The 16147-nt window shown below is 43.5% G+C and overlaps 1 protein-coding gene across 1 annotated transcript in view; it reads left to right on the top strand.

Annotated features, from left to right (window-relative positions):
• Positions 1 to 9663, top strand: part of GREM2 (gremlin 2, DAN family BMP antagonist) — a 34389-nt gene extending 24726 nt beyond the window's left edge. Inside the window, exons 2-3 of the mRNA XM_081188157.1 lie at positions 5999 to 6074; positions 7161 to 9663. Coding sequence (XP_081044283.1) covers positions 6040 to 6074; positions 7161 to 7674 — 549 coding nt within the window. The 5' untranslated portion in view covers positions 5999 to 6039 and the 3' untranslated portion in view covers positions 7675 to 9663. The remainder of the gene's footprint in view (positions 1 to 5998; positions 6075 to 7160) is intronic.
• Positions 9664 to 16147: the final 6484 nt, after the last annotated feature.

The raw sequence follows: 16147 nt of genomic DNA, 5'->3' as shown, positions 1-16147 counted from the left end.
TTCTCTTAGTGTGGATAAACCTGAGTTTTTGTTCCTTCTGACTGGGTCTAGGAGTGGGCTGTACATGTTGGCAGGCAGACTTTGCGTGATACAGCAGACATTTGCTTAGAAATGTTTGAGAGTAGAAGAGCAGGTTTGCTTAGGGTCACATCTTTCTGACTGTACAGAACAATATTTGTGACGGTATTTTCTAAAGCCATAGAATCTAATGCGATAAACAAGCGTGGCCAGTAATAGTCTGATTTTCCTTCCTTAGATTGTTGTTTTTCGTTTTTCTTTTTCCTCTGCTACAAAACTGGAGAAAAGTGCTCATTATGGTATAAAATTTTATTGCTGTTTGCTTGCCCAGTCTTTCCAAATAAGTGCCAATAAAAACTTTATAGCACCCTGTATCACTACATATTCTTTATCTTGTTTATTTGTGTTTTTGTCCTTGGTTTGCATCTCTTTCCCCTCTAGAAGGCATGGTTTCCATGGAAACTAACGATAGCCCTATGCCATGGCTGTATCCATGGCAAATGGAGACCTGGTACTAAGAAGCATAATAATACAGGAAGAATGTGGCACACAACTATTTGACATCCCTAAATCCCTAAATCAAAGTCAGCCAGGGTATTCATCTCCCAAAGTCTTCCATTTAAATGGCAACATCTGCTGGCCCTGCTGTAGCTAAGATCAGAGATATCACACAGAAGCTGTGGTACAGCTACCAAAAGGTTTCCACCTGCTACCTCCTCCTTGCCTCCCCTCCCCTCACTATTTTATCTTATTTTGAAAACTGTAGTGCGTGCATGCACACAGAAACAAAGCAGAGTGCTTACGTTTAATAGCTGGGGGATATAAGAGGATTCCAAGATATGGTCAGCACAGGCCTCTCAATCGCTAATAAAATATTTAAATTCATATGCTTTGCGGGCAGGAAGTCAGTGTAGAGCAAGAGCTCAACGGTAATGTTATCTCTGGACCAGGCTCTGATGGCGTAATGAGTAGCTGGATGCATTTTATCCATGCCTGAGTGGGATGGGTCAAAGCCATAAACTTCACTCACTTGGAGGTACAAAGAACTCACTGTGTGGGCAGACTCTCATGATGCTTCTCCATCTCTGGGTGATGTTGTGGTATCTTTATGCAGGAAGCTCATACCTTACAGCAAGAGTGCCATAAATATTTCTTTATAAACATGATACTTGCTTTACTCACAGAGACTTACAAACACAATAGAAATGCTAAAACCAATTACAATGAATACAATCAACTATTGTATGTATGTATGTATGTATGTATTATTATTATTATTATTATTATTATTATTATTATTATTATTATAAATCTAAAATAAAACAAAATACCTGTACTAATAAAAGACTGGTCTAGTAGATCTTGCCCCACCAAAAGAAGCCGCAAGTAGAATAATAGAATTGTAGAGTTGGAAGGGACCTCAAGGGTCATCTAGTCCAAACCCCTGCAATGCAGGAATCTCAGCTGAAGCATCCATGACATATGGCCACCCAACCTCTGCTTAAAAGCCTCCAAGGAGAGACCATTCCACTGTCCAACAGCTCTTACTGTCAGAAAGTTTTTCCTAATATTTAGTCAGAATCTCTGTACTTGTAACTTGAAGCCATTGGTTCGAGTCCTACGCTCCAGAGCAAAGTAAACCTTTCAAATTAAGAGCCAAAAGCCCAGGTAAAAAGGAAGGGTTATGGTATTATTTGCCATAGGTGCCAAAATAACCTGTCCAGCCTTAGGTACTGTATACCATGACTTGTGTGAGGGCAGACGTGCCATCTGTTGTTCTGCCTTAGTCAGAAAAAAATATCTTGAGCCAGCTCAGTAGTTAAACTGAGGTGTCACAGGCACCTACTGAAATAAGTGCTTTTTACCTCACAGCTCCCACCATTTTGAAACCACTTTTGCCTCAGAGTTTTCTTCTAATGTTTTTCTGAATGTGAGGCATTCATCTAGCCTTGTGAAGTTTAGAAAAAACATTCCCTTGTCTGTGATTAATAGCAGCAAGACCTCCGCCTCCCGGTCCACAAACAAAAAAACAAATAATCCAGACACTTTTTTTCACCCTTGGTAAGTTTATGCCCCTTACATGGTGTGTGTGGAGGGAGGGATGGGGAACCTGCAACCCTCCAGATATTGTTGAACTACAACTGCCATCATATCTGACAATTGTCCATGCTGGCTCGAACTGATGGGAGTTGGAGCCTAACAACATCTGGAGGGCCACAATTTATGGGGTATTGGGGTGCAAGACAAGTACTTCTTTAGTATTGGGAAGAAACCCCTTTTGCTGTTGCCACAGCCACAGACCCTGGCTTCCCAAAGCACCCTTTATTTATTAGGGTGGGAGGTTATAGTTGGTGTTCCCATGATGTGTGGAAGATAACAGAGCGGATGAATTTGCTCCAGAGTTCTGCTAGGTCAAAAGATACTCAACAGAACAGAGGTCTGGCAGTCTTTTGCATATTACCCAATACTTGAGAGACAGACATTGTAAACGACAAGGCAACATTCTTCAACAGCCTTTTAATTCCTGGGAGGATCCCAGTCCCATTGCAACCAGTGGATGATTCTATTCTATTTTTTAAAGGAAAGGACTTAACAAGACTATGGTGTTCCATGGAGCCAGAGAGCTCTTTCATAAAACAGAGGGCCCCTGTTTAATCTTCAAATCACGATATTTAAAATGTTATTGTGTTGGCTGAACATTGTGTGTGAGGTGACTGTTTCAAGGCCCCTGACTTCAGAGCAAGCAAGACTGGAAGAGCTGGCCTGTAGTCTATGCCTGCCAAAGCCCAGTGCTGATGGAAACCCCAAGGCTGCGTTGAAGTGTAATTCTGCACACTTAATAGCTGTGTAGCAAGGAGAGGTTGCCAGTCATGGCTTATCTAGTAACTAATGCTGAAGTCACCCGGACTGCAACTGCTGCCTGTCAGGCTTTACCCTGCTCTGCAGATATTATATAAACCTCTATGTGCCAGGCCTGGGCTATTCTCCCTGTGACGAAGGAACACAGCCTTCTCTAGTGGTTAGACCTCAAGAATTGGCCTCCTTCTGTATTATGGGCTATGTATTCATTCATGCACCAAGCACATTGCACTGAGTTTGTCAGACAGGAGTTCAAGCTGGGTGCTGTCCCTGAGCTCAGGCTGAAGGAGGCACGTGCAAGAACCTCGTGAATCTTAACAGGCCAGGATAACTCATGAGACAAAATCCAGTTCTCTACAATTGCTAATCAGGCCTGCTATCTGGTCTGAAAAAGTTACTTCGCCAGCCTCTGTTCCCTATCACAGACTTGCCTCAATATTGCCTCTTCCAGTGCCTTGCGTATACTTAGCTAGAACTCTGTTCCTTATTTGATAGGTCAGGAGTAGAGCACATATGAACTTTAATCCTTAGCATACCTTATTGGGTGTGTGTGTGTGTGTGTGTGTGTGTGTGTGTGTGTGTGTGTGTAAAAGATAACAGGTGATGGGAAATACCTTGGTTAAAGATGCTACCAGGCAGAGTAGCCAGTGCTGGGCTGGATGGACTAATTGTCTGGCTTAGGATAAGCTAGCAGCTTATGTTTCGTTCAGCCTTTTCCTCCACAAACTCTTCTGCATCTGGGTCTGACAGCCTATGACCTGTCTTTCAGGGATGTGATGAGGCCATACACAGTAGAAGCTGTAAACTATCCTGCAAACTCTCTGAAACAGAAAGAGCCATTGTGGTGGTGTAGTGGTTAAGACAGTCAGATTAGGACTGAGGAGAGTCCAATGGTCACTCAGCCATGAAACCAGTGGGGTGACCCTGGGCCAACCCATATCTCCCCATCTAGCCCACCTCACAGAATTGTTGCAAGGATAAAATGGTCTATTGGAGGTGGGGGGGGGCACAGAACTTATTGGAGGAAGAGCCAGGTGAAAATGTAATAAATAGATAAATATACCTGTTGTCAGAGATGAAGGAGCCTCAAATTATGCTTTTAAAACCAGTGAGACAAATGTCCACTGTCTTGCCTGTGAAAGGTGTGTCTGATAATGATCGTTACTTGCAGCTCCACATCTTGTCAGAAGAAAGGAGTTAATTTGAAGTTTAAATAAACCTCCAGTTCAGCACTCCTCTCTCTATACTTCGGTGCCAGAAGGAAATCCCCTTTCAGTGCTGGTTACCAACTGTGCAGATTAGCAAAGTCTTACGTGAGCTAAACAGTTTTTAAAAATTGACATCCCTTGCTGTAGTAGGAGCATATCATTAAGGGCTATTTAGACAAAGAACATAATAAAAGGATGAAAGCCCTCCTATCCTAAGGGAGAAAAGCAGCAATCTCATTCCCACTATAAACATTTTGTGCCTTTGTTTTGAAGATTGTAAAAGCTTGCTTTCTCCATTTCCATTTCTCTGCTTCTAGAGGAATAGGGCTCACCTGACTGTGGTTTCATAATTAAGGCTTTAAATTTTAGCAGCTTATAGAAATAGCTTCCACCTAGAATGTAAGGGCTATTGAATGAAATAAAAAGCACAAGTTTGGTCCCCAAATCCATTTTTTAAAATAACCAATATGGAATTGCTGCTGCTCATAGCCGTTTCTGTGGCGCTACCAGAAATTGCAAGCTCTACCGTTAGGTTGAGTGAGGTTGACTACTTCAGGTGGCAGATTTTTGGGGGAGCCTTTAAGCAAGGGATAGTAAACTGACAATTCTTACCCCACTGTAGAACCACTCAGATTTTCTGCTTCAGAGGCCAAATGTATTGGGCTATCTTTACAGGATGCTGTGGTCTGAGCAGACTTCTGTCTACACCAATGCTGGGGAAAGCCAATGGGATCTCTTGCAGGAACAGTGCAGTGAAACAATCATTTTAAGAAGGTTCAGGAACTAAATATTATTACTAAGGGTAGAACTGTGGGAGGGAGCAGAGACACGTTTCTATGTCAGTCTGCAAATAAAGAATGGGACACAGTAGAAGATGTAGCTGTAGTACGGTCACTGTGTAATAATATAATAATAATAATTTATTATTTGTACCCCGCCCATCTGGCTGGGTTTCCCCAGCCACTCTGGGCGGCTTCCACAGAAACCAAAAAACACTAAAATATCATACATTAAAAGCTTCCCTGAATAGGGCCGCCTTAAGATGTTTTCTGAATGTCAGGTAGTTGTCCATCACCTTGACATCCGATGGGAGGGCATTCCACAGGGCGGGCGCCACCACCACCGAAAAGTGTAGAGAAATGTCTCCCTTTCCCAAATAATTCATGAAAAAGGTGCACAATGTTTGCTAGGCCCTTCCTCTTTTCAGGTTTTCCAGAATTCTTGTGGAAGCCCTTTTTTCTGAGGGGCAGAAAGGAAAGCCTTATTTCTGAATTGTTTGACAGCCAGAATGTTCACAGAGAGTTTTAGATTCACATGACCAACCCGGAAACAACGTAGTGCAAAATGCTAGCCAGTCAGTAACTATTTTACTTTCTAGTTGTTATATATCCCAAACAGCATGCACAGAAAGCCTAGAATTCAAAGTAATGGGGCACGTTCATTTTCCAATAGCGTGATTTTGGAATAATCAAATGAGCTCTGACTCATTGTTTGTATGTTTCTGGGGCTGGCAACAAAGGAAGGAAAGGAATAATACGAGATTCAGTTGCATCTCCAGAGAAAGCTGTAATTAGCTGATTGAAAAGGAATTTGGCCTGAACATCCACTTAACATCCCATGGTTTTGGCCATGATAACCTAGTATTCGGTCAAGTAGAGAGAGCTATAACTTCCCTGAAGACTGGCTGGAGTCTTTTGGAGAACGTAATAGTTTCCCATTCTGGCCATGATCCCAAACACACTAATTTGTAAGTGAGCATCATAGATTTCCATGTGATTCTGAAATCTGTGATATTTAGCAAGAAATATCTTTAGGAAGAAGGGGTACTCAGTGTAGCTCAGTTGAATATGTCATAGACAAACCTTTAGTCACCCGTTTCACTAGCATAAAATAATTGCTGCTTTCTTTTTCAGGCAGCAAGACCACATTCTATACCTGTGGAAGGTCAGACTGAATGGCTCAAGACTTTGATATCAATTCTCTGCTTAGGTAAGTGCCCCCCCCCACTTTTCCATGCCAATTTCAACTCCCACTCTCCCTTATGCACCAACCTGTACATTCATACACAGAATCAGCATAAAATATGCACATCTTCCCACATATTTAAAGGCTGGACCATACTTGTTCAATTGCACCATCATGATCATGCAAATTCTCTCAGAGGCAATTTGGAAATAAATGTTCCCATGGCCAGATTGGCTAGTGAATGGTTTTGGGTTGCCCTTCCCTGAAACAGTTGAACTTGGCCAACTTGTTTCAGTCACCCAGACACAATTGCTATGTAATCACCTTTCTGCAATGCACCTCCTCGGAGCTAGAGATTTACTGTTCAGAGCTGAGTATGTTGCTATGTAGAGGACTAATGAATTGTGGCCCTGCTTTTCTTCATGCCATTATTGGGCTAGGTAGTTAGTGTGTTGCCTATAACTAATCAGCGTGTTGCTTTAAAAATGAAGCACCAGGACTGCAAGCTTATAGGACCTGGCAGCTCTATCCCTTCCTGATGGTGCTTCTTTGTACTTTCCCATACTCCTGAATATCCTCATGTGCAACTAGCCTAGAGCATACTAAGAGGGGAGAAACACATGCTTGCCAAGTGTCTTGTTTTAAGTGGGACATCCCAGATCACAGAAGCCAATCCTGGCTTCTCTTTGGATCAAAGAATGTCCCATTTTTGGGCCTGGTGGTCTGGCACAAGTCAGACCACCAGAGTCTGGTCCACCAGCGCTGGACCAGAAGGTGCTGTGGCATTATCCTGCTGCCAATTGCCAGAGTGCCAGACCAGAATGTGTGCCCCTCCTGACATCCTGATTTTGGGGATGGAAATATTGGAGGGTATGCAAACAGTGGGGAACATTGTGTTTCTTCTATGGCTGTACGTGTTTGTTCTTTATCTATTAGGGCCACTTAGAATAAGTGCTCTGGTGGTTTATAAGCAAATCTTGGCATGCCTTTCCTTTTCCTTTTTTTACTTTATGGATGACAATCTTATTCCTATGCATTTTAAAAGACACTGTCTATTTATTTATTTTTTGGATTTGCATCTTCTATCGTGATTGTCTTGTTTTATTGCAGGATGATTTGGAAACTAGCTTTCTCCTTGTTTCTTGTGTCTACTCTGGTTCAAGTGTCGGAAACCAGGAAGAATCGCCCTGCAGGAGCCATCCCCTCCCCGTACAAAGATAGCAGAAGCAACAACTCGGAGCGGCGGCAGCATCTGCACAAAGAAGTGCTGGCCTCCAGCCAGGAGGCCCTGGTGGTCACAGAGAGGAAGTACCTGAAAAGTGACTGGTGCAAAACGCAGGCCCTGAGGCAGACAGTCAGCGAGGAGGGCTGCCTCAGCCGCACCATCATCAACCGCTTCTGCTACGGGCAGTGCAACTCCTTCTATATCCCTCGCCACGTGAAAAAAGAGGAGGAGTCATTTCAGTCCTGCGCTTTCTGCAAGCCCCAGAAGGTGACCTCCTTCACAGTGGAGCTAGAATGCCCTGAACTAGACCCACCTTTCCGACTTAAGAAAATCCAGAAAGTCAAGCAATGTCGGTGCATGTCTGTGAACCTGAGCAGCGCAGGCAAGCAGCGAAAGTGAGGGCTTGCAGCTGCCCCTGCCAGAGTCGCCATGGCCTCTCTTCCTTCACAGACAAATGAGATGGTTGTTTTTCCTCCTCCTGGTCGAGTCATTTCTGGAGCAGCGCTATTGGCCACCTGGAAGTAAAGGCTGCTTTGGCTGGTCTATTCAGAGGGTTCATAATCTATTTACCAAAGCAGATGTTTTGCCACTGGGCCTGTGTCACTCAAGGTGAAGTCAGCATCAAATGTGGAAATGAACGTTTGGGTGGCCAGGGGTTTAAATCCAAAATTAACACTTCCACTGTGTGGGAAACCTTTTGGCCTTCACTCCATCCATCCTTTTGGATGAAGAGAGAGGTCCGGTGAATTCTTCATAGCTTCTCCCTCTCATTTTGGGGACTTTTCACTTCGATTTTGACTGCCTAATGCTGTTTTTCTTGGGCTGTAATGCTGACATGGATACATATAGTAAAGAACAGTTATGGACAACTATGTTCTGTCTGGTCTGACTGATAAGGCACATGGGCCTTATCTTCCATGGAGATAATCAACCTGCCACTTTCCGACAGAGAAAGAGACCGAAAATGGATTTATGCATATTTTCAGCTAGATTGCCTCACGTTTCCACAGCAATGTTTCACTTGTAATGCAGCTATAGCAAATTGTTGTTAAACTTGTTAATATAGACATAACCACATATATTTTGGGAGATGACAAAGTATTTGAAGGGCTAAAACAAAACACCTTAATGTGTTGGGCCAGATTATTCCCTGAAAGTTACAGAGTTTTGCTAGTGTTTATTTTCTCAGTAGATTTTGCATTAAATTAATTTCTTCCTTGCATCAATTCCCTTACCCTAACCTGTGTTGAATCACTACTTTTGGGGAAGAAAACAACATTGTGTTTAACCTATTGAAACACAGTAGCAGAAAAGCAAAATGCTGCATTTCTTTGTTACTGAGATGAACACAAAGAGTAATTTAAACCAATCGTTATTTCCAATGAACAGAATTGTATCTATGTAGGGAAAATGTAATGTGTGAAGTGACCCAGTCATCCTGATTTCATTCAGTGTCTCATGCTAGGTTTTAGTATGTTCCAAATGTGGCCGTTGAGATTCCTAAATTGGTTGGGCAACACCAAAAGCCGTGACCTATTGCGTATCTTGGAACTTGGCATTCACGGCAGTTGCAGCTGAAGGAGTCCAGTGGTTTGAGGACTATTTTCCTACGCTCCCTCGGATATGACCACTAAAGGGGTTAACAAAATTGTTTGCTTCGAGCTGTGGGTTTGGTGCCAACTCAAGGGTTCAGTGGCACAGTTCTCTATTATGTGAGACCGGCTGTTTTAAGAGGCTTTGGGGGACTGATCTCTGTTAGTGCTCACCAATCGGTTTATGGGGATTGGCACGGGTAGGAGGGATTGGGCAGGTATGCTGGCCCTATATATTTTTCCCCCCTCCCTTGGTGTTACACAATGGCAGATCTGCAGTTGGGAATGCACAGCAGAGAAGGCTGAGGCTTGCTTTGGAGGTTGCCGTTGTCGAACATTATTCCACTACTTACTCTAAGGTTTACCAAAGCACATTTTGGACAAAGTGGAAGGGAGAGGAAGATTAGAGTGCCTGTAGCATAATGCACACACTTTTATGGGTTAGGATGGCTGCCTCTTGAAGAAATGAAACCTAATATCAGGTTCCTTGGGCTGGAAAACAGTAACTGTTCAGTAACCACATGAGGAAAAATGTGAAAAGAAAGCATCCTGTGGGGGGGATGGGCTCCTTACCAATTTGTGATAAAAAAGAGATATATGCTGCAGGAGGGGGCATGTGCCCTTTGGTTAGTTTATGATTAAATGAAAGAGTTGAGTTGACCTTGTAATGGTTCATACTATTTAAATTTTTGTTTTATAAATGAAAACAAAATGGAATAAATGTTATAACTATAATGTAATTATTTTATAGGTGTATTATTGTTAAATTATAGAACAAATAAAGATACTCTAGGAATATATGGAATTCATACAATCCTTGCATCATTTCGTATTCTACAGGGTTCAAGCGCTACCTTCGTTGGGGAGTTTCCCTCGTCTACTTAATTTAAATATTGTTGTAGACCACCCCAGTTTCAAAGTGGGGCAAGATTCCAGGGGTTCCAGGCATTTGCCCAGCACAGTGGAGACGTTGATGTCTTTATGCTATATGGTTTATTTGCACATATATGCAACCTGAACCTGTGATGGAGGGATTTGCAGCATTAGCAGCCCAAAAGGGTCCTGTTTCTTCCATAGCCACAGCTTTGGATTCAAGCAGAAATCAGCCTTTTCTCTCTCTGCCTTTTCAGCCTGTTGCCTTTTTGCATCTAGCTTGTAGCACACATAACTCCTTCCCTTCCTCTCTTTACTCTAAACCTTGTCTTTATCTGCTGATTGAGGGGGCTCCACCCTTTTGTTGCTCTCTCACAAAGCCCCCTTGATCATTTGGTCTTTTAATGGTCCATCACCCAGGCAATCACCTCAACACAGGAAGTTAGCCTGGCTTAATTAGCTTTGATTAAATTTTAACATTTGATAAATCCAGGAATTAGGGGTGTGTGGCAAACTCATAACACTATTTATCATGTTAAAATAAGCCAGAATTGCACTGGAATTAATTGGGCGAGGACCTGAGAGAATGAGAAAATCACCACCAATCACTGTCTCTCAGCCTAATTTCTCCCTCAGGGTTGTTATGAAGATGTTCATTGAATGACCAGAGGCATGGCTAAATGTGCATGTGTCTGACATTCATATTTTTAAATATTGGGAAGATTGCACAATTTTCTCTGAATTAATTATTTTCAAACCAACCAGCCTAATACCACACTTAGTTGGCATGGATTAAAAATAGCCGGTTTACTTCTCAACACACATTGACAGTATTGTGGAGAGAGCACTCTAGGATTCGCTGCAAGCTTCAGCCATGTTTGAGCATTGCACACAGGGTTAAGGAGAGCATGTGAGTGGGAAGTGGGGCCAGGCCAAGTATTCCTACCTCCAGTGTCCATGCATACAATGCAAACATTTAGAGAGCACTCAAGTATCTAGGCTTCCACATGATCTGGAACTCAGTAATATTGGTACTAGGTAGCTTTGAGCCTTGTCTGTGTGAAGGCCATCTTCCTTTTGACATTTGTGTGTGTGTGGCTACATTTCCTCCTTTACCATGTAGCACAGTGGTAGAGCACTGTTTTGCATACAAAGGTCTCAGTTTCTCCAACTTCAGAATTTCTCTTTTCTAAAACCTTGGAGCACCACTCAGGATTTACTATATCAAGCTGGAGGAACCTGTCTAAGTTACCTTCTGTGTTCCTACAGAATGTCCAGATAGGATTTTTGTGAATAATAAAAGGTGTTCATATATTAATGGTAGCATATGAAGAATAGTTCACATTCATATGAATCCTGTTCACCTAGGAAGGAGGAATCATAAGCATACACTGCTTTCCTCTCCTCTCTCCACCCACCCAACTATATACAGTCATACCTTGGATCCTGAACACCTTGGTATTCAGACATTTTGGCTCCCGATTGCCGCAAACCCAGAAGTGAGTGTTCTGGTTTGCAAACGTTCAATGGAACCCAAACATCCAATGGAGCTTCTACAGCATCTGATTGGGTGCAGGGGCTTCCTGCAGCCAATCAGAAGCTGCACTTTGGTATCTGAACATTTTGGAAGTTGAACCGACTGCCGGAATTGATTCCCTTTGACTTCCAAGATACGACTGTAGTCTTTGTACCACAAATTTCTATTTGTTTATTTTTACTCCTGGCATAAGGGGCTTCAAGTTCAAAACAGCATCTGTGCATGAACAAGAGACAAAGCCAATTGATGTTAAACCCCTGTAGAATGATGCATCTGTGGTGCCCACTCCTAGAATATTTAGGTTGTGCAACTCTATAATAATAATAATAATAATAATAATAATAATAATAATAATAATAATTTATTATTTATATCCCGCCCATCTGGCTGAGTTTCCCCAGACACTCTGGGCGGCTCCCAATCAGTGTTAAAAACAGTACAGCGTTACATATTAAAAACTTCCCTGAACAGGGCTGCCTTAAGATGTCTTCTGAATGTCAGGTAATTATTTATCTCTTTGACATCTGAAGGGAGGGCGTTCCACAGGGCGGGCGCCACTACCGAGAAGGCCCTCTGTCTGGTTCCCTGTAGCCTCACTTCTCGCAATGAGGGAACCGCCATAAGGCCCTCGGCGCTGGATCTCAGTGTCCGGGCTGAACGATGGGGGTGGAGACGCTCCTTCAGGTATACAGGACCGAGGCCGTTTAGGGCTTTAAAGGTCAGCACCAACACTTTGAATCGTGCTCGGAAACGTACTGCGAGCCAATGCAGATCTCTCAGAACCGGTGTTATGTGGTCCTGGCGGCCACTCCCAGTCACCAGTCTAGCTGCCGCATTCTGGATTAATTGCAGTTTCCGGGTCACCTTCAAAGGTAGCCCCACGTAGAGCGCATTGCAGTAGTCCAAGTGTGAGATAACTAGAGCATGCACCACTCTGGCGAGACAGTTCGCGGGCAGGTAGGGTCTTAGCCTGCGTACCAGGTGGAGCTGGTAGACAGCTGCCCTGGATACAGAATTGACCTGCGCCTCCATGGACAGCTGTGAGTCCAAAATGACTCCCAGGCTGCGCACCTGGTCCTTCAGGGGCACAGTTACCCCATTCAAGACCTCTACCTGGGAGTAAATCCTACTGACCTCAGAAGAACTTACTTCCAATCAAACATGCATAGGACTGCGCTGATGTTTTCTAAAACGGAACTTGGTGAGGTTTAACGAAAATCTGTAATGGAAGAATTCCACTGTACAGTGGTGCCTCGCAAGACGAAATTAATTCGTTCCGCGAGTTTTTTCATCTAGCGAATTTTTCGTCTTGCGAATCACAAATTCCCATAGGAATGCATTGAAAATCAATTAATGCGTTCCTATGGTCAAAAAAAGTCCAAACAAAGCCAAATTTGGTACAACAAGAGTTTATTAAGTGCTCTTTAAAGTCACACATACTGTAAAGAGCATTTCAAAAATTGAAGGAACAATAATTTAAGTTTCTAAACATGACAGAAAAACATTTAAAAATCAACAAAGTGTACAGTACATTTTCTAAGACTCTGGGGGACAACTTGAAGAAGGTTCCTCTTCCACTTTTTGCTTCTGGCTGAAGAACCTGTCCATGGTCTGCTGCTTCATCCGCCTTTTCAGCACCTCCCTGAAAGACGACATGACCCTCGTATCAAAAGTGTTCACAAGGTCATGTGCCACGTGCTTGTCAGGGTGATGCCGCTGTGCAAAAGCCTGCACATCCTTCCACTTCAGGCAAATGTCCCTCAGTTCTTTGGAGGACAGCCGTTCCTCAGTTGCTTCCTCCTCTTCCAGCGAGGCCTGCTCCTGCGCAGCCTCTGCCTGCAGTTCGACCAGCTCCTGGGTGGTCAGCTCGTGGTCGTGCTCCTCCACCAGCTCGCTGATGTCCTCCTCTGTGACCTCCAGGCCCATGGTCCTCCCCAAGGCAACAATGTCCTGCACCACTGTTGACTCTGGTGCATCAGAGTCACTTGGTGCCACACAGTCCAGCCACAGGCTGCACCAAGCGCAATTCAAATTTCTCTGGCTGATCCCGTTCCAGGCCGTGGTGATCATCTTCAAGCAGGTGACGATGTCGAAGTGGTCCTTCCAGAATTCCCGCAGGGTGATGGTGGTGCAATCAGCCACCTCGAAGCATCGCCTGAAAAGCTCCTTGGTGTAGAGTTTTTTGAAATTGGCGATGAGCTGCTGATCCATCGGCTGGAGCAGTGGCGTGGTGTTAGGTGGCAGGAACATGATGCTGATGAAGCTGAACTCCTCCAACAAGTCCTCCTCAAGGCCTTTAGGATGAGCAGGAGCATTGTCCATCAGAAGCAAAGCCTTCAGCGGCAGGTCGTTGTCCAGCAGGTACTGTTTGACAGCAGGGCCAAAAGCATGATTGACCCAGTCCACAAACAGCACACGTGTGACCCAAGCCTTACTGTTGGATCGCCACATGACACTCAGCCGCTCCTTGTTGACCTTGTGTTTCTTGAAGGCCCGTGGGTTCTCCGAGTGGTACACCAGCAGGGGCTTGATCTTCAGGTCGCCACTTGCGTTGGCACAGAAGAGCAGGGTCAGACGGTCCTTCATGGGCTTGTGGCCAGGCAACTTGGCCTCCTCCTGTGTGATGAAAGTCCTTTTGGGCATCCTCTTCCAAAACAGCCCGGTCTCGTCGCAGTTGAAGACCTGCTGTGGAACATAGCCCTCCATCTTCACAACCTCCAGGAACTCCGATGCAAAGTCTTCAGCCGCAGAAACATCAGAACTGGCAGTCTCTCCATGCCAGAAAAAAAACCACACAAGCTTCCAGATTCTTGCAACCCCCTCCCCAACTGTTCCCCCAGCCACCCAGCACACAGAAATTCAAATCCAGAGTTTTTTTTAAAAAACAGCAGAGTGGCCCAATGGTCACAGAAAATCATAAAAATGCAGAAAAAAACACACAAGCTTCCAGATTCTTGAAAACCCCTCCCCAACACCAAGTCCTTGAATTCCAAACACCCCAACCCAAAATCCAACCCCCCCAAAAAAAGTTTTAAAAGCTTAACTTACCAAATGGCTGCAAAAGAAGTTTTGGAAAAGCTTCAAAAATCACCAAAGTCTTTCAAAACCTCAAAAAAGGCTACTATGTACACTGCATTCTATGAGTTGCTCCTCGAAGTCAAGTCGCAACTGTATTAACGGTGTTAAGAAAAAGGAAACAAACTTGCAAGACGTTTTCGTCTTGCGAAGCAAGCCCATAGGGAAATTCGTCTTGCAAAGCAACTCAAAAACGGAAAACTCTTTCGTCTAGCGAGTTTTTCGTCTTGCGAGGCATTCGTCTTGCGGGGCACCACTGTACTGAAAAAGAAGAATTCTGCTTGGCGGAATGAGTAAAAGCACAGAACTGCAATCAGATCCCGGTTATATCTGGAACTGAGCAGCGTCTTTCATAAACCACACTTGAACATTCACACAGAGGTAGTCTTGCACAAATATAACTAAGGAAAGTTCACGGGTCTAGGGAGAGAAATTAGTTATGGGAGCTCATGGCTTGAGCTCTACTGCACATGATCTTGTGAACTCTACAATAATGCTTTATTTTTCTCTCTTGACACAATATGCTGCAGACAGATATTGAATTGCTGTTCCTTAGTATAATACCTCCTGCCCTAATGTCCACATATTGTGGAAGGGAGAAGAAGGGCTAATACACACCCCTTGCTTTGTGATACCACCATCTTAATCCTGTTTTCATGTAAGATGCCTTGACTGCTAAGCTGCTATGGTAAAAAGGTAGGGGCATAAAATAAAAATAAAAATGAGAGATTCCTCTGAATGCCAGATGCCGGGAGAATTTTTTTGGGAGGTGGTGGGGTGGGGTGGAGAGACCATTTTGGTATCCTGCTTATGAATGTTCAGGCTCAGCATCTGCCTGCTATTGGAAACAGGATGGCAGAATACATAGACATTAGTCTTAAAAGTGCCTAGAGGTCTTTATATTTTACAAATTAGGTTAAATAAAAATTGTTAATCCATCTTTCCCTCCATATGTTCTGAATGGCAACTCCAATGAGCTCAAACAACATGTGTTGCTCTAATTCAACAAGGCAATTTATGTTGTTAAGAAAAAGTCACATCCTTTTGGGGTTCTTTTTTCTTTTTTCTTTTTCTTAAGAAAAAGTCACATCCTTAGGTATTCCAGTTAAGAGAGAGAGAGAGACTTTCAACTCTTGTGTAGTAGAACACAGAGGTGTACATTGGAATTGGATGAATCCTGAGCTGAAATGGGCCACTTCAACAGGTTTGGGACTCATCCGCACCAAATAAGGCGCTCTCTAAAGGGTCTTGAACTTGAAGTGAGGGCCTTGGAAGTGGTTCAGCATGCTTTGAGGATTCAAACCAAGAACTGCAGACAAAAATATCAAAAAGTGAAACATTTCTCCCCAAACTTGAGTACAAGTCTGTGGAAATTGTGGTATATAAACAAACTGACTATGATTATGAGCATATAAGGAAAATATTAAGGTAGGGAGAGTGTGAGATATAATTATTTTGTAACTGACATATCTTGCTTCTATCAGACACAATGATTTTACCAGGACTATCCTGTCAAAAATGTTTTGCAAAGAAGGGATGTCAAAGTAATACACCCAGAAGAAGTCTTTACAAGCTGCTCAAATTCAAACTCTTCTTTTTGATCAGGTAACCTGTGGATATCCAAATGTTGGTGGACCAGCACTCCAATAACACCTGATCATAGGCCATGTTGGCTGGGGCTGATGGGAGATGGAGTCCAACACCACCTGGAGGGCCACATGTGCCTTTGGTTTCCCCATCCTTTCAGTTTATACTCAAAACACTTGGAGCAGAGAATTTTAATAGAAAGAACTAC

Source organism: Podarcis bocagei (assembly GCF_964188305.1).
Source record: "Podarcis bocagei genome assembly, chromosome: 3".
In the NCBI taxonomy this organism is placed as follows: domain Eukaryota; kingdom Metazoa; phylum Chordata; class Lepidosauria; order Squamata; family Lacertidae; genus Podarcis; species Podarcis bocagei.
The sequence above is the reverse complement of the archived record's forward strand: the minus strand, read 5'-3'. Positions and strand labels throughout refer to the sequence as shown.